The 25,566-nt window shown below is 39.2% G+C and overlaps 1 protein-coding gene across 8 annotated transcripts in view; it reads left to right on the top strand.

The window, feature by feature from the left end:
- LOC129379246 (CUGBP Elav-like family member 2) overlaps nt 1–23,123 on the top strand; it is a 35,797-nt gene extending 12,674 nt beyond the window's left edge. For 2 of the 8 annotated variants that reach the window (XM_055060379.1, XM_055060426.1), the window contains exons 2-13: nt 1,397–1,593; nt 5,229–5,311; nt 7,386–7,434; nt 9,465–9,599; nt 10,532–10,611; nt 11,771–11,932; nt 13,553–13,616; nt 15,078–15,212; nt 15,648–15,773; nt 15,882–16,058; nt 16,203–16,346; nt 18,222–23,123. In XM_055060379.1, coding sequence (XP_054916354.1) covers nt 1,397–1,593; nt 5,229–5,311; nt 7,386–7,434; nt 9,465–9,599; nt 10,532–10,611; nt 11,771–11,932; nt 13,553–13,616; nt 15,078–15,212; nt 15,648–15,773; nt 15,882–16,058; nt 16,203–16,346; nt 18,222–18,349 — 1,480 coding nt within the window. In that variant the 3' untranslated portion in view covers nt 18,350–23,123. Of the gene's footprint in view, nt 1–1,396; nt 1,594–5,228; nt 5,312–7,385; nt 7,435–9,464; nt 9,600–10,531; nt 10,612–11,770; nt 11,933–13,552; nt 13,617–15,074; nt 15,213–15,647; nt 16,059–16,199; nt 16,347–18,221 lie in introns of all 8 variants that reach the window. The other 6 variants (XM_055059973.1, XM_055060083.1, XR_008608161.1 and 3 more) reach the window with 5 other exon arrangements.
- Nucleotides 23,124–25,566: the final 2,443 nt, after the last annotated feature.

Below are 25,566 nucleotides of genomic sequence, written 5' to 3'. Positions count from 1 at the left end.
TGGCTAAGAAGCTGTAGGTTACTCTGTACCATCGCCAGAGCGCCTGAAGAGAAGATGCACTGCAAAATCTCTGCCTGCTAACCAGCGATTTGTTGAGGTTCAGACCTCTGCAGTGCTGTTTTCTTGTAGCTGTTACAAGCTGCTGGAAGGAGGGGGCCGCTCACCCCTTTCTTCTTTTTTGGAGGAGAGTGGCATTTGTTTCACCACAGCTTTGCTCTGTCATGATTTGAAAATATCGACGGGCTCCAGGAGAAAACGAAGAAGTCTTCCGAGGCAGGGAGTGGGATTCGTAGACGGACAGGAACCAATCCACGATTTGTGAATTTCTTAGCATGTCGTTGAGGTCCCTCAAGGAGTTTGGCGTTTCAGCAGAGCGGCTGGGCTCGATTTATAAAAGATGGATGGCTCGTGTCCAGAGGTCTGTGTGTACCTGTGTTCTGGTTAAACATTTTTTTTAACCCTGTAGTTGTTGATGTTGGGAGTTTCGTGTCCTGATTACCATTGTTTCTGAATGAACTCTTATATTTCGTTTTTCACCAAGGAGTTTGTACCCAATACCCATAATACTTGATATTTGACATAATTTAACATTTTTGTTCATTTTTTTTTTTTTGGTGGTTTGTCCCAGTCAGATTATTTTGGCTAATGCGTATAACAATGCTGCTACAAGTTGTATGATGGCGGTCGTCTTGAATCCAGTAGAAAATGGAGAAATTACAGCAGTCCCCATCACTGTTCCTCTTTTAAATGAGTTCTTAAATGATTAATGCATGTGTTGTGCAAAAATGGTGGCATTTCATGGTCTTGACACTTTCATGAATAAGGAGAAAATATTTTCCATCATGATAAAATGTCATGGTTATTGTGCAAGTTAACTGCTTCTTGCAGCAGCGAAACAAAGCAAGCTCCCTCACAAAATATGAAGATGTTGCTTCTATTTAAATCCAAATGTGATTGAGTTATGAAACTTTTTTTCTAATTCTTTTTATTCTGAACTACCTCTAAACCTAGAAATGTTTCAGATTTGTTTTTGGTGTGGTGAGCCTGTTTGTTGAAAGTGGCCGTTTTGTGCATCATCACTGGGACCATTACCATTGAAAATGATAAACTAAAGTAACACTTTGAAGCAGATAATAGTCCTTGGGCTTCCTGAGAGGCAGGAAACTTTAAGCTGGGAGGAAATGGATGCTCTTGTGCAAACTCAAGATGAAGTTGTTGTCTGTGGCAGCCCTTCCATGAAGTCATTGGAAATGCGTCATGTTTCAGTTTCTTCGTAGTATTTGCGATCCGAAGCTGGAGAGCAAAACATTTTGTGGCAACTGAGAATAGCAACTGAAACTTTGTGAGTTTTGCATAGAGCCCAGTCTAACGTTGACACTTGTTTTGTCACTCCTAGCAACGGCAACGGGAGCAAGATGAACGGGTCACTGGAGCACATGGACCAGCCCGACCCCGACGCAATCAAAATGTTTGTGGGACAGATTCCCCGGTCCTGGACGGAAACAGAACTAAAAGAACTTTTTGAGCCGTTTGGACCCGTGTACCAGATCAACATCCTCCGTGACCGGACTCAGAATCCTCCTCAGAGTAAAGGTATGACCACACGTGTGTTTATTTTGGGTTGCATCGTTAGCCAGTCACAGTAAGACAGTACATTAAAATCTCGATAAATTAACTTGTGGTATTAGGGCTTGTTTTCTGTATTCAGCCAACTGACAGAGGCCAATACCTAGAGCATGCAGGGATGATCTTTAGGTTTTAAGCACCAAAGGAGGTTGCATTAAATAAATGTGGTCTTCTAATACCGTCCTTTTGTCAGTGTCTGTCTTCCTGCAAACGGTTGACCTTTGATCAACCGATTACAACTAGTGGTGTCTGCCTGGAGTCATTTGTTCAGCTTCATTTGAGGTTTTCGTTCTGCGTCTTACTTAGCCATGACCTGCTTTTAGACTTAAGTCTAAAAGCTAAAGTCTAGAATCATTTTTTATTTTTCCTATACAACTTTTAATTATCCAGCTTCAATAATTATCGTCCGGTCACTTTGAGCTATAAAATAACACCAAATGTTGCAGGGTTAGCTGCAGAGGAACTCAATCGTTTCTGCTGCCGATTGGCGGTCGGATGTTTCCAAACTTCTCAAAACCTCCAAACCTAATTTGCTTACACGCATAATTTTTTACAAGTACACAAACCTGAATAACCAATGCAAATTGTTTCCAAGGAACTTTCTTTTTCTCAATTTAAATACATTTAAATACATTTATTTGCATTTTGTTTAAGTACTAATAAACATTGTCCATATTTACCATAGCCATGCTTTTTTTCCTAGAAGTTTTTTTGTGATTGCATTACAGTGACTTAATGGTTAGTGCACTTTACTTTCAACCTTGGAGGAAAAAATAACAAGGCCTTTAGCTGAAACCTGGTCACATAGACAGTGGTGGTCATTGTATAAGTTTAACAACCCTTTTTGGACAGTCATAATTGTCCCTTTGATTTTGACTTTATATTAAAGGACTTTATATTATTTACAATAAACAGAAACACCAGTGGTCACCTGAATTTGTTTTACCTTGTTTGGTCGGCTAGTCGCTGTGGATGAAAGAAAAAATTAATCATTTAGTGTAAAGTGTGGGAAGCTTGAGATTCAAGATCTAACATTTCCGATTATGAATTATGATCTTCTGCAATTTTCTTCTCCTTCGACGACGACAGGTTTTTTTTCTTATATATATTGCATATCTTCCGTGTCTCTGTGATTCATTTGCATGATGCAAATTTTTTACACCTTTCCAAATTTACTGGTGGTGCCAGTGAAACCCCACGGAGCTCGTTTTTCTCCTTGAACGTGAAAACATAGAGTCTTCAGTGCTGTTCATCAGAAGAGTTCAAAGACCTCCTTTTAAGATTGGCCCCTCCCTTACTCTGTCAGCTGTGATAGTCTATTGACATGGTAATGACATGTAAATTTATTCTGATAGATAATCTGGCCTGATTGTAGCTGCCTTTGGCTCACCTAAACTGTGAGATAAATTTCCTCCAGTGACAAAACTGCACACAAACACTCCTTGTACTCTTGTGTAAAGCCATAACAATTTGAACCAAATAATAATGGCTGAATGTCATCTGCCATTATGCATGAAAAGCTATAAGCTCAACCACTCGTTTTTTTTTTACCTTGTCATATTTTCTCCTAATTGATTATTTTTCACTAAATTACTGCCCCTGAGACATTTTTATATCTTGTCATATTACAACTACAAATTTTAGTGAATTTTATTCAAACCAGAGACCATCTGATAGGGTTTAAACCCCTGGTTTAGATCAAATTATTTTAGATTAGCCTTGTCAATGCCCCATTCTGCATCCAGTTGAGGAATCTGTCAATTTGTCTCTACAAAAAACCCATCAGATTCATTACTTATCATTGGTCTATCACTTAAAATCCCAGTAAAAAACCACAGTTTGCATCGTGACAAAATACGAACAGATTCTGCAGATGAACTACTTAAGCAACCAGCGTAGATTCTGTTTGTTTACTGATCTATCGAGGGCCTTCAAGTTGCCGATGGGTTTTAGGTCACATTGTGCACAGGTCATGAAAAATCATCTGACTCTCATGCCTTTCTGGGAGGTTTATTTAGCTCCGACAAATTGGAGTCCAGGCTAAGCAGAAGAGAAAGGGAGCTCTCAGCTGGTTGTGAAAGAGTGCAGCTTGATGCATATTAGAGTTCAACAGCCCTCCCCACAGCCAGGGAGCTCCAGTAACAGAATAATACACACTATGTAGGTCAGAGACGCTGCAGTGCTCCACTTCCCCAACCCAGTGAAACTGACAGGCTGGAACGCCACTGGCGGTCTACTGGGACGGAAGGATGAGAGGCTTTTTTTTCCTTCTTATTTCTCACCCCGCTCTTCATTTTTTTTTTATGCCCCTCCCCCATCATCTATCTTCTTGCTCATTTTCTTTTTGGGTTCTTTGTGCTCTTTTCATGCCTCGTGCACACTTCTTGGATTCGATTCTTGCAGAACGCTGAAATACTCGGACAAACATGTTGGTTGTTCTGCTCCATCTTGCCGGCGCTACATGTCAGTCCTATCTAACTTGTTTTGCCCGGTGTCACTGTTGTTACCGACAACTTTGCATCACATTATAAGCCTGGAGGCCGAATCACAGATGGTGATTTCCTGTTAAGCCAGTTCATAGATATATTTTAACCAACAACACTGACGGTATTAATTTTGATTTGTGAGCTCTCTATCTCAATGATGTTGATTATTTCCTCAAAAACTGGCTGAATCCAATCCTGTATTTGTTTATCCTCTGGTGGAGAATCTAGGTACTGCAGATGACTCGTGTCCAAGATGGCTGCATCTAGACCAAATGACGGACAGTTATTATTTAGAAGTTTCAGCATGAATAAATGAGGGGAAATTGCAATTCCTTTAATAGGAATTTAATATTATTAATATTTAATATTATTACTATTAAATTGAATGACAATTTAAACAGAAGTCATTCAATGTTTTATATAAAATCAGATGAAAATATATTGTTATGAAGCTTATGGCCACTTTTGCAGCCATATTTATTGGCTTAGTGCAGAAGTTCAGGTGAATAATTGATTTAATTTATATTTTAGATACCAACATTAAACTGGCTATGAATGTATATCTTTTTTAGACCTGAGGTAATTTGACAAAATCTTACTAGATGATTGAAAAGTTTGTGAACTCTGAGATTTCCCATATCCAGCTATTCAACGACCAATATTCAAAAATGTAAAACTAATCTTCCTGTTGTCTGCTAAACATTTTATTCTCACAGCCTTAATGAATCACGGACATGTCATGTAAACCGTAGTTTCTTTTCAAACATAAAAATGTTTCCTTTTTTCTTTTTTTTTTTTTTTACATCTCACTGACTGAATATGGCTAACTCTGGTGATCTTACTGTAGCCTGGTTATGTTTGGGTGTGGTACTTTGACTTTTATAAGGAGACTGGATTTTTTTAGTTCCAGCTATCCCACTCCAGGTTGGGGCTGATTCAGCCAAATGTTTGCAGATTTCTGTCACCATCCTTTTCTGTGTGCATTATATTTTACAGCATGCTTTGTCTCATTTAATATATTGTTTTGTGGTTTGTTTTTTCCCCCCTGCATTTTAACGTTGTTTCTGTCTTCTCCATTCTCATTGTTTGCCCCTCTTGTTTTTTTCCACTCTGCAGGATGCTGTTTTGTAACTTTTTATACAAGAAAAGCTGCACTGGAGGCCCAGAATGCACTGCACAACATAAAGACCTTAAGTGGGGTGAGTAAGCACAGCATGGGATGCTTTTAGCTGCCTGAGCCCCCACCCCACACCCATGTCCCTGGTGCAGGCTGGGAGCTGGCCAGTAATGAGCTCTCGGTTCACTGAAAGCCTGCCTGGCCCTGGAAAAATATCAAGCCCCTCTATCAGTAACATTGAAACGAGGGCTGTCCTGAACTTCAATACACTTGAACCGATGAGTTAATCGGAGACGCTGTTGATTCTTCAGCCAGACGTATTGTTTGATTTCCATGAAATAAAGTTCATGGTGTCTAGGCATCCTTAAGAAGTCCTAAATTCAATCAAATAATGTAAGTTGACCTTAAACACATTGATCACAGGCTTTAATTTTGTTGTGGCAGGACTATTCAACCTTATATGTGTATTTGTTTTTTTTCTTGTAGGATTTTTTGTCAGGTGAACATTTTTAGTTGTGCGCTGACATCTTCATTGCGTTCTGTGTTTTGAAGTTGGCCACTGCTAACTAGCAGCTATTATACCTTTGCTCAGTAACTAGCTAGTTCTTTGTGTCCGTCAGTGAGTGATAGGCTTGACACACGGGGACAAGTAAAAGTCGTTGCCACTCGGGATGCAAAAGCGTCAATATTGACAGTTCAAAAAATTTTCAAACTTGCATGTGCACGTCTATGAGTACAGGCTCAAAATTTCACAAGAAATTAATGGAGAGGGACTGATGTCGTATCTTGTGTGTCGAGCCTTTTTTAGGTGCAAATGTATTTTTATTTTCGCCACTGGCTCACTTTTGTTGCTACACACACACACACACACATATATATATATATATATAGTTTTCTATTAAATTTCATTCATGGTGCCATTGAAAATGTCTTCATGAAAGTCTTAAATTTGACTTGCAGAAACCTGCAGATACCCTGAAGTTATTAAAGGCATGACTTTATGAATCATTGATGTCTGTGTACATTTTTAACTCCGAGTTGAAGCCTTAAAAGTATATAGCAGCTAGGCTGAGTGGTGCCATATTTCATCCGATTTGTCTGGCGAGATCGCAGCGCGCTCAACTGCAGTAAGGGCTTGTTAAAGCTACAAATCTGTCACGCCTCCTGGTCGCTCTAAACGACGCCTTCCAGTCAATTAAATCCATACCAGACAATCCAGACAAGTCCAGGTGTCGATTAAAACCGTAGCTCAGCCTGTTTGAGGGGAGCCACTTTTCAGTGAGCTTATAGCCGCGTATTGAACCGGGGTGATGAATGAGCGTCGAGGCCCAGTGTATAGCGGTGGCTCTCTTCCCTGGAAGACCATCCATCAGCACGACATTTCAAATGGTGCGCTTCAAATGCCAATCCCTGGTCCTACTGTTACTGGCATTTCTGCAGGTGTGACTGAGTTAGCTTTGTGTCACGCTGGAAAGGCTCGTATCAGTTTCTCTGTTATCTCTCCCCTCCGCTGCTGCTCTCTGCTTGGTCGTCGGTCCCCACACTGAGCGGGCCATCTGCCGCTTCCCTTGTCAAAAACAAACCCGCTATTTCTCAAGTACAACAAGCTCGGGTGTCTCTGGGTTGCAACTGCCTTCTTTCATGTTTTGTGGTATGTAGACAATCTATAGGCTTATTGGGTTAATGTATCCTGCTTCCACTTTTTCTTTTTATGACAAGATTGAGAATGAGCAGCGTGTTCAGAGATGTCGTTCTGGCTAAAATTAGTTTGCTCACATCCAGGATTTGCCACTCCTTGTTCGACAGGATCAGATGGTGTGAAGGAAGTATTTTAGGATCAAAAAGTTATTAAATGAATGCTAAAGTTAGCCAGCTTGTCAACATCTCTAAATAGTTCTGAAGAAGAAGGAAGTGGGGAGGAAGAATCAATATGTTCCAGCCTGAAGTGAAATTTTATACTGGAGATTTGATATCCACCAGCAGCTTAGACACCTGCCCAGGATCTCAAACTGGTATATTATGGTCTTAAAGTGACAGAACAAAATGAGATGCTGGATTGAAGGTGTGTGAAGTTAATAGACTAATGTGATGAGATGGCAACATGGCTTATGTTGACGACTGGCTGAGTCCTAATCATTTCTCTTTGTTTCCCACAGATGCATCATCCTATCCAGATGAAACCTGCTGACAGTGAGAAAACAAGTGGTAGGTGGCTGCTTTTGAAACAAAACCCACAGGATTTGACAAAGGGGCATATTTTGACTTTTAAAACAGAGGAAAGGACTCATGGTTCAGTGGTTGGAGCGGGTGCACCGTGTCAGTCTGCAGTGCCAGCTGTCCTGGGTGTGAATCGCTTCCCCCTTCTCGTTCCTGTCTGGAAACTGTAAAGTGAAACCAACTAATGCCTTCAGAATTAGAGGAAAAGATGCCACATTTTCAGGAAATGATGGAGGAAAAAAAGTGAGAAATTTGACATTTTCAGTTTCAAAATAAACTATATGGTCACCTTATGGCATATGCCTTTTATGAAAGGAAAAATTGTGTCATTCAATATGTAGTTTCTTCTAATTATGCCCACTGCTGTTGTCAACACAGACACAGAATGGAGGGAAAAAGGGACATCCAGTCATGCCTTGAATTTTGCTCCTTTATAAATTTTTATATTTTTTTAATTTACTAGTTGCTGTAAATGGAAAAAATTGTAAACTAAAATTGAAACAAAGCTGTTTAGCAGATTAGAATGAGTTCAGTCTGAGGTTGGGTTGTTTTTTCATTGTGGTTGTGATTCTCATGTCAATCGTTGCCAACAAAGCGTTTAAACTGTCTGTTTTTCACTCATGCAATAAAGCAAAGTTCTGAAACTCGAGTCCTCAATTTCCACCTTACCGCCATTTTTGGACGCATCCCTGCTCCAACACACGTCAGTCAAAAGGCTGAATTGCCTCCTCAGCATGTTTTGCAAAAGGCCTCTTCATTCCCCATTCATTTGATTCAGGTGTACTGGAGCAGGGGGGCATTCAAAAGTTGCAGGACATTAATACCTGAGGACTGCAGTTACAGTAAAGGTTTCCAAAATCTGAAACTGTCAGTTTAGATTCAGTTTGGGATTTAGATGTGTTGATGTTGAATCGAGATTGCTGGTGAAATTTCTAGCGTTGTAGCTGTCATGTTGTACACTAGCGGTTTTTTTTGTTGTTTTTTTTTTCTTTTTTTATAGTGCTGACAAATTAAACAAAAAAAAATCTCTTTTTTTTTTTTAGAAATCCAGAATTTGATTTCCGAATCAATAAAAAAAAAACATTTATTGAAAGCAAATATCTAAAACAGGCTTTTATTTAATTAATTCCTTCTGTTATTTGACTTGAATTCCAAGTTAAATAAATGACTATTAAACGCGCTTGAAAAAAAAAAAGATGGTGGTTCTTGGGTGAGCTGACGTCTCTCTGGAAAACTTAATCTTCAAAACCAGAAAATCCGATGAATTTATAAAATCGATTTGTCGTCCAGCGCTATGTCAAAGATTAACTGCTTGACTTTCTAAAGAATGTTGATAAATTCAGACTGTACTTTGGTACCGGTCCGGGAGACGAGATGTAGCTTCAGCACAGTGATGCCACTGCACCTCAGTGATGAACTGTGTATCATTTCAAGGCAGTGTGAGCGAAAGAAACATCAGAGAGGTGATACTGTCATAAAGCAATTTATTCAGTTTAAGAAGGGCGGATCTCACCAGCTTTATGATGAACTATCCATGTTGGTTTTTAAAATAGCTGCAGTGGCTGAAAGGCTTTGTGTAAATTATCTGTTTGCACTGAACCAAACATCCCTGTGTCAAAAGCTTTGCCAAACAAAAGTACTGTCACCTTATGATGCTGTAATTAATAGCACATTACTACTGAGTGTTGGTTATTATCAAAACTTGTTTCCTGTAACTGAATTGGTCATTTTTAGTCTTTTCTGAAAACACCCATATCTGGACTAAACTCATAAAACACAACAGTGTGCATTTTCTGTTTGTTGTGAGGAAGAGCTTTGAAAAAGGATAAGTATAGATAATTGGCTTAAAACTCATGGAGGGAAAACAGTGCTGTGAAGTTGGCACTTTGAGTGAAAGACAGAACGTGCTAGAAATGACAGTGAGTGAAGGTTCAGGCGGAGCGGTGCAACGACGACCGTTTCTTTTCACTGCTCCTCTGTTGTCCAGGAATAATCGCTCTCCTTTATCCCATCTGCAGCAGTGGAAGACAGAAAACTGTTTGTGGGAATGGTTTCGAAGAAATACGGCGAGAACGAGGTCAGAATGATGTTCTCGTCTTTCGGACAGATCGAAGAATGCCGAATTCTCCGGGGACCGGACGGTCAGAGCAGAGGTAAGTGCGCTTTTAGCATCCAGGCACTCAGCTCTGAGCATTACAGTCGCCACCCCTCTGAACAGCCAAGAAGATATTCTCATTAAGAATTCATGGCGCTCCTTCCGAATTTAATTTAAACCCCCACAATCCACAAATCGAGAGCTTTAAAAAAAAAAAAAAAAAATATATATATATATATATATATATATATCTTCAGTAGAGTCCTTCCTGTCCTCCCCGTCGCTGTGACTCCGAGCCTCCACATGTCACGGTGAAGGGCTGCTGCACTCGCTGCCCGGCACAATGGCCCGTCTCCTTGGCAACTGCTGGCGGCTGGTGTTCATTGGCTCAGCTGGCAGACACCTCAGCTCAGCTGCTCCTTTGCCACCTCCTTAATCATACACTGCAAAGGCTGGAATTACCTCGTATCTTCTGCGTAGCTTTCTGTTGCATAAGGACTCGGATTGCAGTGAAATTGAGTGAACGTATACACTTCAGCCTCTATTTAACGCAGTTGGCTTCAACTTCCAGCTTTTTCTAGCTATATATATGCAGTGTAGCTAGTTATAAATGAGCTTTATTTTTATTTTTTTGTTGTTGTTTCCAGGCCTGAATTATTTCAGCCAATCACTGTGTGTATGTGTGCATTTGTTTTGATACAATCACGTCGACCGTCTTCCCCTTGACACCACATAGTCGAGCCTCTTGGTGGCAACTTAATCTGTTGATCATTGTGCTCATGTGACCAGTGTTTACTGTTCTCCTCGTTGTGTTCTTTCTCCGTGTGCTAACCAGTGAGGGTGGTTCTGTGTGCTTGGGAGTTGCCATTTTCTGTACTGTAATGTCTGTTTTTTGGGGTTCATAACGAGTTGTCCAAACCTTTTTTTGTCTTGTTTTTGTTTCTTCTTGTCCCTCCCTCCCCCCCTTTCCTATTGTTATCCCCCCTACAGGCTGTGCGTTTGTCACATTTGCTACCAGGGCAATGGCACAGAATGCAATCAAAACCATGCATCACTCTCAAACTATGGAGGTACTGTACCCCTTAGCACCTATTTCTCATTTTCCCCCTTTTTTCCCCCTTCGTACATTTTTGCTGCCCCCTTGTGTTGGAAATATGAAGAGCTTGTTCTATCAGAAATAATTCAATAGGGCATGAGGTGTATCTAAAGCAACTGCTTATTACAATATCAAATAGTTGGCAGAGTAATTGAATAAAAGTAAAAACATTGCTAGTTATAGTTCATAAAAATGCCTGTCCTGAAATAAACATACCTTTATTCGGATAGGGATCAAATGGTGTTTTTTTTTTTTTCCTTTTTCCCCGTCACGGTGAAAATAACCCACTCAAATCAAATTTAGGTGAAAATGGAGATAGCCCACCCTTTCCCACATCTTGGAAGAACTGGGGCTGTACTCTCATATTAGCCGGTGGAGTCTTTGTGGAAGTAGAGCAGCAGTAATTTGACAGCTAGGTCAGAGGCTCCCCAGTGAAGTGTTGGACCCAGTCTAATTAGGAGCTAAACCAAACAGAACGCTCCTCCTACTAGATTAAATTTAAGCCCCAATGGGGGTCACCACTTCCTACCCTCCTCTCCCTTCCTCCCTATATCATTTCCTCCCCGATTTTCTTAGCTGCCATGGGAGGTGCTGCTGGTGCAGAAGCCATTTTCCCTATCCAGCCTGGTCCCTGTCTGGCGCTCAACTCTGGAAAAAAATACTTTTGCACCGCATGCCTTGTCCATGCGTCTGTCTGAACAATATGTGACTGTATGTTTGCGAGGTTCTGTGTAATATATTGCATTTTTCCCGTTACGTCCGCTGACATCCATGTTTGAGTGTTTTTTTTTTCTATCATTTTCTTCTTTTCATTTATTTTTTGTTTCAAACGTTGTGTCCATATGTTGTGTGATATCTGTGGACTGAGTTTAACTCTGCAGAGTGCTAAAATTATTCACCGTCTGCACCATCGTCCCACACGCCCTTTTTTTGGAATGTAGCCTGGCTCAGCAATGCATGGCAGATGTCCTCTCTGTTAGCTTTGATATGCATGTGTGCAATGCATATCAAGGCTAATTCCTTTGCCACCATGTGACTGTGCATTGGTAAATAAAAGGTTAATGTCTTTGTGTGTGTGTGTGTCTGCGCTTTGGAACCAGTTTGACGTCTCTTACCTTTTTTTACTGCTTCAGGGTTGTTCTTCACCTTTGGTTGTAAAGTTTGCTGATACCCAGAGGGACAAGGAGCAGCGGCGCCTGCAGCAGCAGCTCGTGCAGCAAATTCAGCAGCTTAACAACGCCTCCACCTGGGGAAACCTGGCAGGGCTGGGAACCCTGACACCGCAGTATCTAGCGGTGAGTGTCAACGAACAAACTGTCTCCACCTCTACGGCAATTATAACTTGCAAAAATTGATGCACACCTTGAATTTTTTCATTCTGCAACCGCAAATGGTTGCAACCATGTAATTATAAAGAAATATGGTTAACAAAACCTAAAAAGTTTAGGTTTTGTTATGTAGAATCTACATATCATGCATTTGTAATTTATAGAGTTTATTTCTGAGTGATTTAATATCTAAGCCTCGTGTCAAACCCAAGGGCCACTATTTATGTTTCCCCCTCGACTCTAGAGCAGCAGTGTCTCATCCATTTCCATTTTGAGCCATATTAGGATGATGAATGTCCCTAAAGACCCGGTTGTGACAGAAAATATAAATTAAAACCCATTAAAGAATTGCTACAACATATTAATAAATAGCTGACTTCTTAAAATTAAATACTGAACATATTTCCACATTATAATTTGGCACTATAAAAATGAAATTGCTTTTATTTGGTTGATAAAATATTTAAGTGCACAACTGTTGCCTTGAATTTTAGAGTGCGGTGGGCCACATAAAAAGCTGTGGCGGACCGGTTTTGGCCCTCTGGTCTCGATTTTGACACACATGATCATACATTGCCACATATACAGAACTTCAAAATCACATCAGTCGATTCAAATCAGTTTTTATTTGCACAGTGACAGTCGGTGTGAAAGGACATTAAATATTAAACTTTAATGAATCATTTTTTATTGAATCTGGTATTTTAACAGTTTAATAGATATTTTTCTCAATACATTCTGCCAAAACTGACTCTTTGAGGAAAATTTAGGATCTTCATGCGACCTGAAATGAAAATGATTTTGGCAACTTGGTCTCAAACATGCATAACTACAGTTGACGCACCCAAAACTAATTAGTTCATGTAAGAACAAATGGTAAATATTAGTTTTTAGATGAGAAGAGCCAAAATACATGAAGACCTTCTTGACTTTTTTTCATTTTTTTTTATATTAAATATGGCTCGTTTTTTATAAATCTTTTTTCCTCTTCTACATTATTCTGCTTTGTCATATATGATCCCAATTGAATATATGTTTGTGGTTTTAAAAAGAGAAAAGTGATAAAGGAGTATAAATCCTTCTGCAAACTCCATACAGTTTGATGAAACAAAGGGCAACTGATGTATTGTCTTCAGTGGTGACGGTTTGTTCTGTAGAGCTTCATAGATCCAGAAACTTGAAATCGTGCGACGATTAAGTCTGATCTATACACCCATTTTCTTGGCTCAGACTAGGAAACATCTTCACTCCCAGTTTGTGTCCTGGCTAACGAGGAAAGGCACGTGACTCGCATGAGTGTTCTGTAACGCTGAGCCAAACACCATGTGACTCGAACATGAACAGACGAGCCGTTTGGTTTCTGCCAAGAAAACGAGGACAAAAACCTGGCAGGCTGCTATTTCGTCAATCTGAAATATACGTTTTAAATAGGACGGCAAAAATCCTCAGTAAATATTTTAAAACATACAGAATTCATGCTGAAATGTGTCCAGTGGTTTCTATTTATAAAGATTTTAAATAATTTAGAGTTTAAGAGAGTGCTCTAATGTCTGATCTGTTTTTTGTATTCATTTTTTCTGCTTCCAGTTACTCCAGCAGGCGACATCAACCACTAATCAAAGCAGTTTCAATGGCATTCAGAGGCTAGGAGGTGAGTTTCACTATCAGATGTTAAAAACCATTTATCTCATTATTCGGACTGTTAAAGGGAAGTTTCTATGTCACCAATCCTACCATGTGGTTCAAGTCTAATAAATCGCTTTGCTGCCTTACGTTGGGGGGACATGGCCTGGAGCTATTGTAATACTGCAAGGCCTTCGTATTGACAGCACTTTTCCATTAGTCGAGCTAATGTAGTGCAGCTGTTGGTATTAAAAAAACGATTTGAAGTCCAGTGTTATATCTAAGGCAGTTTTTTTTTTCTGCTGGAGCAGTAATTTATCAATTAAAAATGTGCAGTTGTGTGACGGTACATTTAACTGCTTAAAAGAACGTTTTCTTTTAATGATAAAATCATGGAAATGTGTTAAAGTAAAAGCTGTGGGGGTTGTTTTGCGGTTTCTGTCCATCAGAATACTAAAAACTTTTTTTTTTTATAAGTTAAAGCGTTGTTTGGATCTTTGCAATGTGGAAAGAAATTGTCATAATCATGGTGATGAAAACAGAGGCAGGTTTTCAAATCCACATTTTATTGTGGATCGGTAAGGCTCTGGGTCGTCCTGCTGCTTTTCAATTTAGATTTTACACCTTCTTATAAAACCTGTGTAGCTGTAGTTTATGACAATTTAGTTATCATGATTAGAGAAGTCAGAATCCTCAAATTTCATCTACATTTTAAGAATAGAACATATTAAATGTGCCTCAGTTTTCCAACATGGATATTGAATATTCTATTCCCCCCCATTAATTTATTTTTGTCTCATTTCATGGGTTGTAGTTTTGTTGGGATAATTATATTACTCTAAATCTTGTGTTGTTTTTTTTTTTTTTTTTTACATGACAAACAAGGACTCCAGTAGTTGTCATAAAACCCTTCATGAATAACATGCGACAGTTCTCTGCGGGTCACTTGAGTGAAAAAAAGTGAAAATTCAAAAATAAGTTGAGTTATAGTTAAGAACCCTCTGCGAAACTAATTTGGCACGTTGCACTATTGCAAAAGTAAATGACAGAAATATTTGGTGTACATACAAATATTTGTACAAATTTTTACTTTTTATTTCCGCTGATGTTCTATATCTATGTCGTCTGTATGTGGTGTCAGATTCCTTGTTTGCGCAAATACTTGACTAATGAAGCTTATTCTGATGCTGAAGGTTATCAAATTGGGTTTTCAGCACCCATATAGCTCTTAAGTTTAAAACCTAATGGTATTAAAGGTCAACAAGTCATAAATTTAACAGACTGAAGCTCTCTGTCTGCAGACTGCTAAAATAATTTGGTTTAATGTTGGATTCATCAAAGGCAGTAGAGAGAATATATTGTTTTCTGCTTTATTGTGGGCAGAAAATTGCGCTGCAAGAGAATTTGAAAAGGCTCATGCCTGCAGGAACCGGAGCTTAAACATGGCCGTCATCCGTAATTAACCTCTGCTGCTTTGTATTTTCAGCAGGTGTGAATCCTCTTCAGCTGCAAAACCTGGCCACGTTGGCTGCGGCCGCAGCTGCAGCCCAGAGCTCTGCCAGCCCGACTTCAACCAACGCTCTGTCAACCAGCAGCGCAGCCCTGGGGGCCCTCGCCAGTCCAGGTGAGTTAAAATCAATCATAGGCTCAGATTAATACCCCCCAATTCATCATTGAGTTTACAGCAGTGAAGACGCAGGTCCAAACCCTCAGAATTAGTCGAGCCTTATTTGCAGGATTCAGATCAAAGTTAGCCCTCTGGCCCTACTTACTTTACCAACCTGCATATTTGTGGTCTTCAGTTTATGTATGTTTTTAAATGAGACATGAACAAACTTAGCCACGTGTGATTTTAATTGAGTTTATGTAATGAAAGCGTCACAATGGTGAAATCGTGTTTTTCAACATTACAGGAATACCGACAAAGTTTTCCCCACATTTCTAATGGAAACTCAGCTACTGTCTTCCTCCACCTGGTTCAACCGTACTTCAATAATTGACCACTTTTCCTCATGAAGCTCATTATCTATGTATATATTTTTTCAAAATCTGCCTGCAGGTTCAACAGCAGGGTCCAGTGCTGGTGCTGCCATGAACACCCTGGCCTCTCTGGGCACACTGCAGAGTCTTACTGGCACCTCTGTGGGCCTCAACAACCTTAATGCCCTCACTAGTGGTGTCAGTGGTGAGTCTCCTCTTCGTACGCCTCAGAAAATGCCAAAGAAGAAATGCAACCCGCTAAATACGAAGTGTTTAGCGGGTTGCACCATGCCTGTTTGCTTTGCTGTTCCAGGTATGGGGGCCATGAACGGAGGCCTGGGAGCCTCCATGGCCAACGGCTCGGCTGCAAGTTCCATGGATGCACTGACACAGGCCTACTCAGGGATGCAGCAGTACACGGCCTCCGCCCTGCCCTCCCTCTACAGCCAGTCTCTGCTGCAGCAGAGCGTGGCTGGCAGTCAGAAGGAAGGTGAATACATCCTCAACGAACACACAACACTTTCCACACTCGCAGCGCATGAAGAACTTGCCGAACTGGACATGAGTAATTACTGTTGAATGCTTCCAAGGTCGTATGTAACTTTAGTTCCTGGTTTCTTACTAAATGGAGTAGGGCCAGAGGGCGCCAACCTGTTCATCTACCACCTGCCGCAAGAGTTCGGGGACCAGGATCTTCTGCAGATGTTCATGCCTTTTGGAAACGTGGTCTCTGCCAAAGTCTTTATTGACAAACAGACCAATCTGAGCAAATGCTTTGGTAAGTGAATATAGATTTGTTGTGTAATTGGGGAATAGGTGTGGGGTAATGGGTAAGCTTAAATTACCACAGGGTCTGATTGAGGTATCTTAAAAAGTAGTTTGTTTTGAAACAGTATGAATTATTTTTGTGTAAAGATCAGTTTGTGTAAAGATCAGTTTTATTACTCTGGGTAGCTGAGTAAATACTTTGAAATCATGTTTTACATTTGAAAGGATCCATTTCCTAAAGATGGGGGACTGGATATTGGTGCAGTTTTAGATTAACATCTAGATTTTGCACTTTTGCAGCTTGACTTAGATGTGATTTGTTCATTAGGAACTTGGGTCAAACCCTGAGTAAATCAAAAATTTTTTTGATGTAACGCTAAATAAAAGCTGGACGTGATTTACTCAGAGGTGGTCGACTAAGAACATGTTTTCATTTTATTGCTGATTCAACACCTAGGAGTTTCTCCTCAGTATGTTCAGGTTCTGCAGGAACCTATAAACTATCTATTAATTAGTTCTCCTCTTGAGAACTACAGCTAGTCATCCTGGATCTATAACATTTTATTGCATATTTATACTCAAAGACTTCTCCTTGTGCATTTCAGTTTAAGTAAATTCTTATTGTATAGCATTTTGAACAACAATTTTGTGAAATGCCAATAAAGAATTACAAGTGAGACAAGTTGTCAGCAGCTCAGCTAATTAGCTGAGCTACCTGCTCAGGTACCTCTGCTATCAACCACTTAAGTGTTGGAAAATCTGAAATATTTGAATGTAATTTATAAGGTGATGTTCCCTCATAATATTGATGGTTCTACTTTATTTTGTAAGACTGGTTTTCAAAGCTCAAAATGTTTCAAAAATGTTATTTTTGCATCAAGTCAGAATGTTGAAGCCTTTCTACAGGCATGGGGTTGGTTTTAGGGTGGATGGAGTGCAGTACGTCTCCATGTTGCTCCCAGCTTGAGAGAGATCATTCACAAGACTGCTTCAGTCACACATACTTTTATATTTCTTAGTTAGTTTACACCACATAAACTATTCTCTTGCTAGTTTATGTGGTGTAACCCCCCCCCCAAACATATGCATATTGTTGAGCTGGATTTCAGAAAGAATCCAAGGAAAGCCAAATCTGAAACTGAATCCAGGATGCATGGGAATTTTGATGAATTTGAAAATATGTTTTAGATCCACTTTCAGTCCAAATGTCCATCCTCTTTAAACCAATTCAGAAACTTGATCAACACAAGCAGATACTGCAGTACCTTGTCATTTAACTGATGAGACTGCCCCCAACTGGTGACTAAATGTTACAACAATTAACTCTAAAGCAGGGGTGCACAAAGTCGCTCCTGGAGGGCCGGCATCCTCCATGTTTTAGTTCTCTCCCTGGTGGCAGTAACATCCTTCCCAGCATGTAAATGTTCTTCTTAGGTCTTCTAAAGAGCCATCATTTTATCCAGGTGTGTTAAACCAGGGAGAGAACTAAAACATGCAGGACGCCGGCCCTCAAGAACCGACTTTGGGCACCACAGACTCGAGTAAATGTATCCAAGCATCCAGACTGTCTGATTAAACCAGCCGAGTGTTTTGGGCTATGCTGTCAAGCACAGAGGGTCTTTCATGCTGTCTGTGGCATTGGTGCGTTGCACAAAGTATTTTTAGGAATGGATGAGGCAAGCTGACAATAAGCTTGTGTCTTGACCCCTGACCTCCACTCTATTAATGCTTAAAAGCTGCAGCTAAGGCAGGAAACCAGCCAGTTTAATCCTACTCAGAACAACGTTACGGTTCAGTTCCCGTTTTATAGATGCCAAACAGCTCTGTGTTCAGTGAGCACATGAGATTTTAACGCATGTTTGTTTGTTTTTTGTTTTTTTTTAAGGGTTCGTCAGCTATGACAATCCTGTCTCCGCGCAGGCTGCCATTCAGGCCATGAACGGTTTCCAGATCGGCATGAAGAGGCTGAAGGTTCAGCTGAAGCGCTCCAAGAACGACAGCAAACCCTACTGATCCTTGCCTGGGGCCTCCCCCCCAGCCCTCTCCCCAGCTCAGTTCTAGCACTGCTAGGGTAAGTTCACCCTCCTGCCAAGGTCACCACAGCAGAGACTCAGGGGGGGTCAAAGGGGACAGGAGCCCACCACGGGAGGAAGACTCACCCTTTTCCTTAAACTAAAGAAAAACAAAAAAAAAAAAAAAGGTTGCTAAGATCTCTCCACGTTTTTGCTGTATTTCATTCCTGCGGTTTTCATTATGTACTTTTGAGTCTGAAATATTTTAATGTATATGATTATTTATGACTATCACTGGAGTCAGTGTTTGCTGGAGGTATTTTGTGTCACTGTATTTAGTGGAGAGCATCAGATGTGTTTCCATTGCCACTTCATTGCCTTCAGGTCAAGTGAGCCAGGTTGACTAAGGATCAGTTGTTGTTGAAGGGCTGAAGCGAGGCCACACAGAACCTGAGCCAGAGCTTCAACCTGCTTTTCACTTCTCATCTGTAGTCTGTCTCATGTTGTCGTCGTTGTCGTGAATATCTAGCAGTCTTTTCCATTTCCTCTCTTCTTTTTTTTTTGTCTGTTTACATTCATTGCCCAAGCCATTTTAAGCTAGGCTACCTCTTTTTTTCTCTATTAACAATTTCCTCCAGTCATTCCATCCATCCTCCAAGTCTCCCACAAGGGACTGGGCTCTAGATGGATCTCTTTCGGTGCCAAGTATAAAAGTATGTGCATGTCGGAGTCTGCCATAAGTCCTAGTGGTGTCACTTCTGTAAATCGGTGTGTTGTTTTTGTGTGTCGGGAGAGAGGGGGCGGACGTGTTTACCCTGCTGTCCTTGCTGTTACGTGGTGACTTGCATTATTTTTTTTTGTTGTTGTTTATTGTGCCTCATGGCTTGAAAAAATTTTTTCTTGTGCTGTGCCCCTAACTTTCTCTTCTCTCCTCTTTGTCCTGTCTCTCCTCTCTCTCTCTCTCTCTCTCTCTTCGTGTTTTTGTTCCTTTTAGAACAAATCTCCATGCCTGTTTGCTCATCATTAGCCTAGCATGTCTTCATGATGTTGAAAGCCAAGCCAAACCCCTTCTCCCTGGCCTCATCATCCCACCATTGTCTGTGATGTCTCTCTAAGCTCGCCTGACCAATACCCGGCCACCCACTGACCCTGACCTTAGCTCAACCTGATTTTTCTGCATGTATGATCATGTTTTTTTTTTTTTTTGTTTTTGGGTTTTTTGTTAGGTTTTTTTTTCCTTTTTTTTTCGCTTTTTGTTTTTTCTATAAGTAAATGTGACGGGCAGGAGAGAGGTCAAGCATATTAATGTGAAAACTTAGCTGCAATGATTTCATTGAAGAGACGTTTTTTGTTTTTCTGTTAATGTTTTTAAAAACCTGTGGGATTTTTAATTTAGCTATGTATTTTCTTTTTACCTCTCTCAGTAATAGTTCACTTGAAAGTTGAATACAGGGATTGGCACACATCTGTGCTATTTGGTGCCATTAGCAATATTTTGGCTTCTTAAAGGAAAAAAAAAAAGATCCTACAGACCACTTTTCCAACATTTTTTCAGTCTGACCAGTAAAAGTCGCTCTCGGCGATCTGTTTTGATCTCTACATTATGTGGGCAGTGTGACGATTTACATCAAGGCTATTTAAAATATTTTCTTTTTTCATTTACAAAAATGAGTGTATTTACCTTTTTATTAAACTATCAATGGCACAATAAAAGGTACATTTGCTCTGCTGAGAGAAATGACTACCTACATGAGTCAACTTTTTTAGAACTGATTCACAAATAGACAATCTGTGGTTTAAATGCACACTTAGATTACCTATATTTTGTACCATTGAATCTATAGAGGTTTAACTAACAACCCAGGCACAACTTTGGGTTTTTTTGTAGATTTTTGTTGTATTGTCATCTATGTTGGGGAGCGGGAGGGGGGAGTGTTTTCAGTTTATTAGTCTTTTTTTTTTTCTTTAAAAAAAAAAGGACTAAAGTTTGAGTTTGGTGACCATTTGTGGGTCATTTGTAATAAATTTAGTAACATTCTGGTTTAATTAAAAATGACATCTGGTTTAAGAATTTTAAGGGTCAAATTTTGAGGCTACTTTTTATTTTAATCTTTTTTCCTGTTATATAAAATGTTCGACTTCAAAGGTACGTCTTGTTGACTCTGAATTAGTTTTTTTTTTTTTTTCATTACTAACTTAATCGATGGATGTTTCACTTTGGTTTAGCTTGGATTGCCTCATGTTTGAAAAATTATTTACAATGTCTGTTAATCATCCATGGACAATGTTGTTTTCATTTTTTTTTTTCCTTTTGTTTTTTTTTTTTGGTTGTTGGAAGTGCCCATGTGTCAAACTCTTGTTTTTGAATACACAACTTTTTTGGGGGTTTATTTGCTGTAATATCTAGTTTTTCTTTACACACACACACACACACGCAATACTTAATGTGGTTGCATCAGTGGGAGCCCCTGAAGAGGAGATCACTTGGACAAAAAACACAACCTGTGGGTCTCTGCACATTTTAGACACACGTTTGCTTTTTACCTCACCTGTTTGCTGTTTTCTGATTTTGTTTCTGGCATGGCACATTTGAAAAGCTCCACCACTTTAGTGTTGGGATACAAATACATTCCATTATTCTGCACCAAGTTTACACTTTTTTATCAGGGTGAAATTTTCTCTCTTGTGCTACACATTGTTAAAACAACCCTGCTAAAAAAAAAATTAAAAAAAACACCTCACCCACCCTCCACCACTTAAAAAAATAAAAAATAAAATAAAAAAACAACAAAAAAACCAAAAGAAAAAAAGGGTTCCTAAACTGCTTACCTGGTGGCGCTAAAGAGTTGTCAACTCAGGGGTTTTTATGTGTTTAAAACTTCAACAAGCAGGATTATGACACAAAATGCACACTTTTCTCACCATTTTTAATCTTTTTCAGTTGGGATTTTTTTTTTTTTGTTTTGTTTTATTATAACCCAAAAATATATATATTAAAAAATACCAAATTTGCAACAGCGCTCAAGAAAAGTGTTCTAGTTTTGTAAGGAAATGTGAAGCACAATTGTGGGAGCTAAACACTGACAGAATGTGGTGAGTGTGTGTGATTTTGATCCAAAATTTTCAAGGTACCACTGATTTCTCTTTTAATATGGGCATGTGCTTTTTACAGTGTTTTTTCTATCCAAATGCAATACAATATTCAAAGTGCCATATATAAATATGTCTAGAAACTGCCTACACTTGTTATTAGGCCTTGGTTTACAAGTTGCTGCAGTTTGCCTTTTTTCCATTTAATTTGTTTTTTTGTTTTTTTGTTTTTTCTGGTCTGTTAATGCCAGTGTCATAAAGCTCTTTGTTACCTGCTAATATCCCCACTTTCCCCCCCTTCTCTCTCCCTCTTTCTCTGTGCTGCGTTATTGGTAAATGTGTTTTGTGATGTACTCGATTTGAACAGTTGGTTTTTAAAAAAGAAAATGTAGATAAACAATAAACTTCCCAATACATTTGAAGGTTAAGCGTCTCAGTGCGTATTGAAACACTTGGTGATGCCAACTGTGTTGTGATCTGCTGTTTTTTTCTTTGGTTTTGTTTCGTTTTTCCCGGGGGGGGGGAGGTTGAAGTTGAAAAGCGAGCTCGAGAATGAAAGTGAGCCGAGAGGGGTTAAGATAATTAGATCGCAGGTGTTTCGCAAAGTACTTCATGGTGTATTACATTTTTAAAAAATCAATAAAAACAAGTAAATAATAATAAAAAAAAGCACAATGTATAGTCAGAGCCGTCCCATCAGGAACTGGACTCACTTCAGGGGCTTCCATCTCAAATCTCCATCAGCTCTAACAATCACTTTGACTCTTGTTGTTTCTCATTTTGAAGTGCTTTTCTTTCTTTTTTTTCTTTTCGTGTAGGTAGCATTGCGTGTTCATCGGGGAAAAACAAGTTAAAGAAGAAAAAAAAAACAACTTATTTTCTTGTCTATTAATCAGTAGGACTTTATTCATGTTCCACCAATAATTTAATAGATGTTTCGTCTTGTCTCGAGGAAAGCCAAAGTGAGTGCATCTTGATGTGAGCTGTATTATACACACAGTAGAGTTTATTTCTGTCCAAACTTTTGGAAAGAGGGTGGGATTTAAACAACAAAAAAACAAAAAAACTAAAGACGTATACAGGCTGTCCCAATTTCTACAACTGGTTGTTCATATGTATTTTGTACCAGTGAAGCTTTTTATATTGGAAATTAAAGGAAAAGGACAAAAAAACAGAACATCTATATCGAAAAGAATAAAAAACTAAATAAATGTCCGGCCTCTCAATGTGGCCTTGCCTTGACCAGGTCTGGAGTTTGGCCTTTGGTCTAGCTTTGATTTTGATTTTTTTTTTTTAAATTTTTTTCCTGCTTTAGCCTCTAAAAGATGCCTGAGTTTGAGTTTTACTCTGATCGCTACACGGTCCTCACTTCGTTAGTCAATTTCGGGGGAGGGTTGGGATCCTCTAATCGTGGTAAGTTTCATGTTAGTGATTGTGTTTTCCACATAATTTAATGGTCAGGATTTTTTGACAACTTGTGTGGATAATTGTCTTAGTTAAAAAGTCGCGTGTTTAGTTCAAAGCTTTGCTTTTTACTTGTAGTTTTTTTTTTTTCTTTCCAACCATAGCGGAGTGTGTAGCTGGAAGATTTAATTTTTTTCTTTTTTTCGTTTTGATCAGTGTTCGTTTGTGTGGTGTGTTTCTTTGCCTCTGTCTCGAAATTAAACCATTTCCCCTAATATGGACTGTGTGTCTTTGTCTGTTTTGTGCTCGTCCGGTGTTGTACAGACATTTTATGGACCACCCTTCCCTCTCCCAGTGTGTCGTGTCTCTCTTGTGCTTCTCTTTGCTGTAGCCTTTTTAAAGTGAATCGAGCTTTTGCAGATCTGATGTCGCCTTTGGCGCGAATTAAAAACAAATGTAGTCCATTTCCAATATGAGGTAGACATAACGTTGGAGCAGAAATCCCTAAAGCGGAATACAAGTTTTTTTTTTTTTGGTTCTACTTTATCAATTTACCTTAGTCTTGACCTTAAACACACTTTCTTAGTTTTTAGGAAGTGTCGACCGCCAGTTTTCTGGTGGTTGACCAGAAATGGAGGCGATGTTTTGACAGGATCACTAATAGTTGCACGTTTCATTTTCAATCTGGCCTTTGAAAGTGGAGGAAAGCTCACTACAACCCACTGAGAAGATTTAAAACTCCACCGCTTGCTTCTTACTTCCTGAGCAAATTACTCATCATCTTTGTGGATAGCTAACATGTCGGGAGATGAACGCTGGTTGTGTGGGGCTAAATGACAACCAAACATGCCAAAGAGCCTCACCCTTAAGCCACAAATGTGTTTTACAACATTACAAACAATTCAACATAAAAATGTGGTTGGAGGGCCGACTGCCATATTGCTGTTCACACTCCAATGTTTCAGTGCATCAGCGTCTTTACCTAATGCATTTAAAACAAGGTATAACATCAAGGAAAGTCGAAAATCATTGCTGCACAGCAGCGCCACCCAGTGGTAAGAAATCAAGTAAAATTCAATGTTTAAATCAGAATTTTGCACCATGACAAAAGTCTTGACAGAGCTTTTTATTTAATATCCATTATCACTTCTTAATCCATGTGAGAATTGCCTATTAACAAAAGGTCTTGTAGGTATCCAGGTCTTCTGGGTGTTTAGAAAAGCACTATTCTGTCACCATTCTGGGATCATGGGGCTTTTATATAGATGCCTGTATTCTGTAGGACATGTACATTTTTACATAGGAGAGTGGTGTAATATGAAAAGGGTCACTGGTAGGTTTGTCCATTGGTTGCACAACAGACCTATGTTGACTGCCGACATAGCTCTGATGTAGGGTAACTTTTCCTGCCACTGTGTTTTGAAGTGTTTTTCTTAGTGGACCATCCACTTGAGAAACAATGACCCAGATTGGTTGCATGTAGCCAACCCACTCTGGTGCCATGGTAACTCATTAAAATCATGCCCATCCAACCTGATCAAAACCTTGAGGCCTATATGCTGGGCAGTTGTTTGTTACGCCACAAACAATATTTCATTTGGATTTTAAACGGCCAACACAAAGCAGTATGCAATATCTTCTAAGATTAAATCTGAAAAGTTTGTCCTGTATACAGACCCTAACCCTAAGACTGTTTTGTGGTTACTCATGCGGCTCTTTAGCGCCGCCCTAGTGGCTCCCTGGAGCTTTTTCAAAAGTGTTTGAAAATTGAAAAAGATGGGGGTGGGAAATGTGTGTTTTAATATGGTTTCTGTAGGAGGACAACGCGACACAGATTCTTAACGTTTTCCAATGCTATGAAAATGAATATAATGAATGAATTAATATAAAATTTCAATGTGGAAGGATCAGCTGAATGTTTGCTCTGTAGCGAAAAGTTGTCAAATGACAAAAAGACCATACTTTCTGGACTATGGAGCGCACCTTAATGTAAGTCGTACCTACCATTTTTTCTTTTCTTTCTTTAAAAAAAAACAAACAAACAAAAAATAAACAAATAAATAAAAACTGGAAATGTACATGTAAAAGCCGCACCGGGACATATGCCGCATGGTTCAAAGCATGGGGAGGAAAAGTAGCGGCTGATAGTCCGAAAAATAATGTGGAAAGACATTTCCAGGGAAGGTTTACGTCAAGATTAAGTGAACATAAGTCTCACAAAACTGCCACAGGCACATATTTAGTAACAAACTGGTCGTTTTAATAAATTGATGAGTGATTTTTGTCAGTTTATATTTAGAATGACACTCAGCGATATTATTGTGTTTAAATTGCTCAGGATGGCCGGTTGTGCGTCAACAGAGAAGAGGATGCTGCTGTGTTTTACCATCGCACTGAGAGACCGGAGCTGCATTGCACAGAAATCAAACTTAAACTGTATTACTTTAATTTGATATATTTTATCTTTTCAAAAAGGCTGCTTCTTTTCCTTTTTTTTTATTACACGCTTAAAGTGATTCTTTACAAAGAGCGATTGTTGTCATGCAAACTGCATTTGAGAGCAGAGTATTGGAGTTACAAAAGGAAAAATAACTTTCTGTCGATCGATTACTATATATATATATATATATAGATATATATATATATATAATATATATATATATATATATATATATAATATATATATATATATATATATATATATATAATATAGGGGAAGAGAGT

This window comes from Poeciliopsis prolifica, unplaced genomic scaffold (assembly GCF_027474105.1).
Source record: "Poeciliopsis prolifica strain line A6 unplaced genomic scaffold, Auburn_PproV2 SCAFFOLD001, whole genome shotgun sequence".
In the NCBI taxonomy this organism is placed as follows: domain Eukaryota; kingdom Metazoa; phylum Chordata; class Actinopteri; order Cyprinodontiformes; family Poeciliidae; genus Poeciliopsis; species Poeciliopsis prolifica.
The sequence above is the reverse complement of the archived record's forward strand: the minus strand, read 5'-3'. Positions and strand labels throughout refer to the sequence as shown.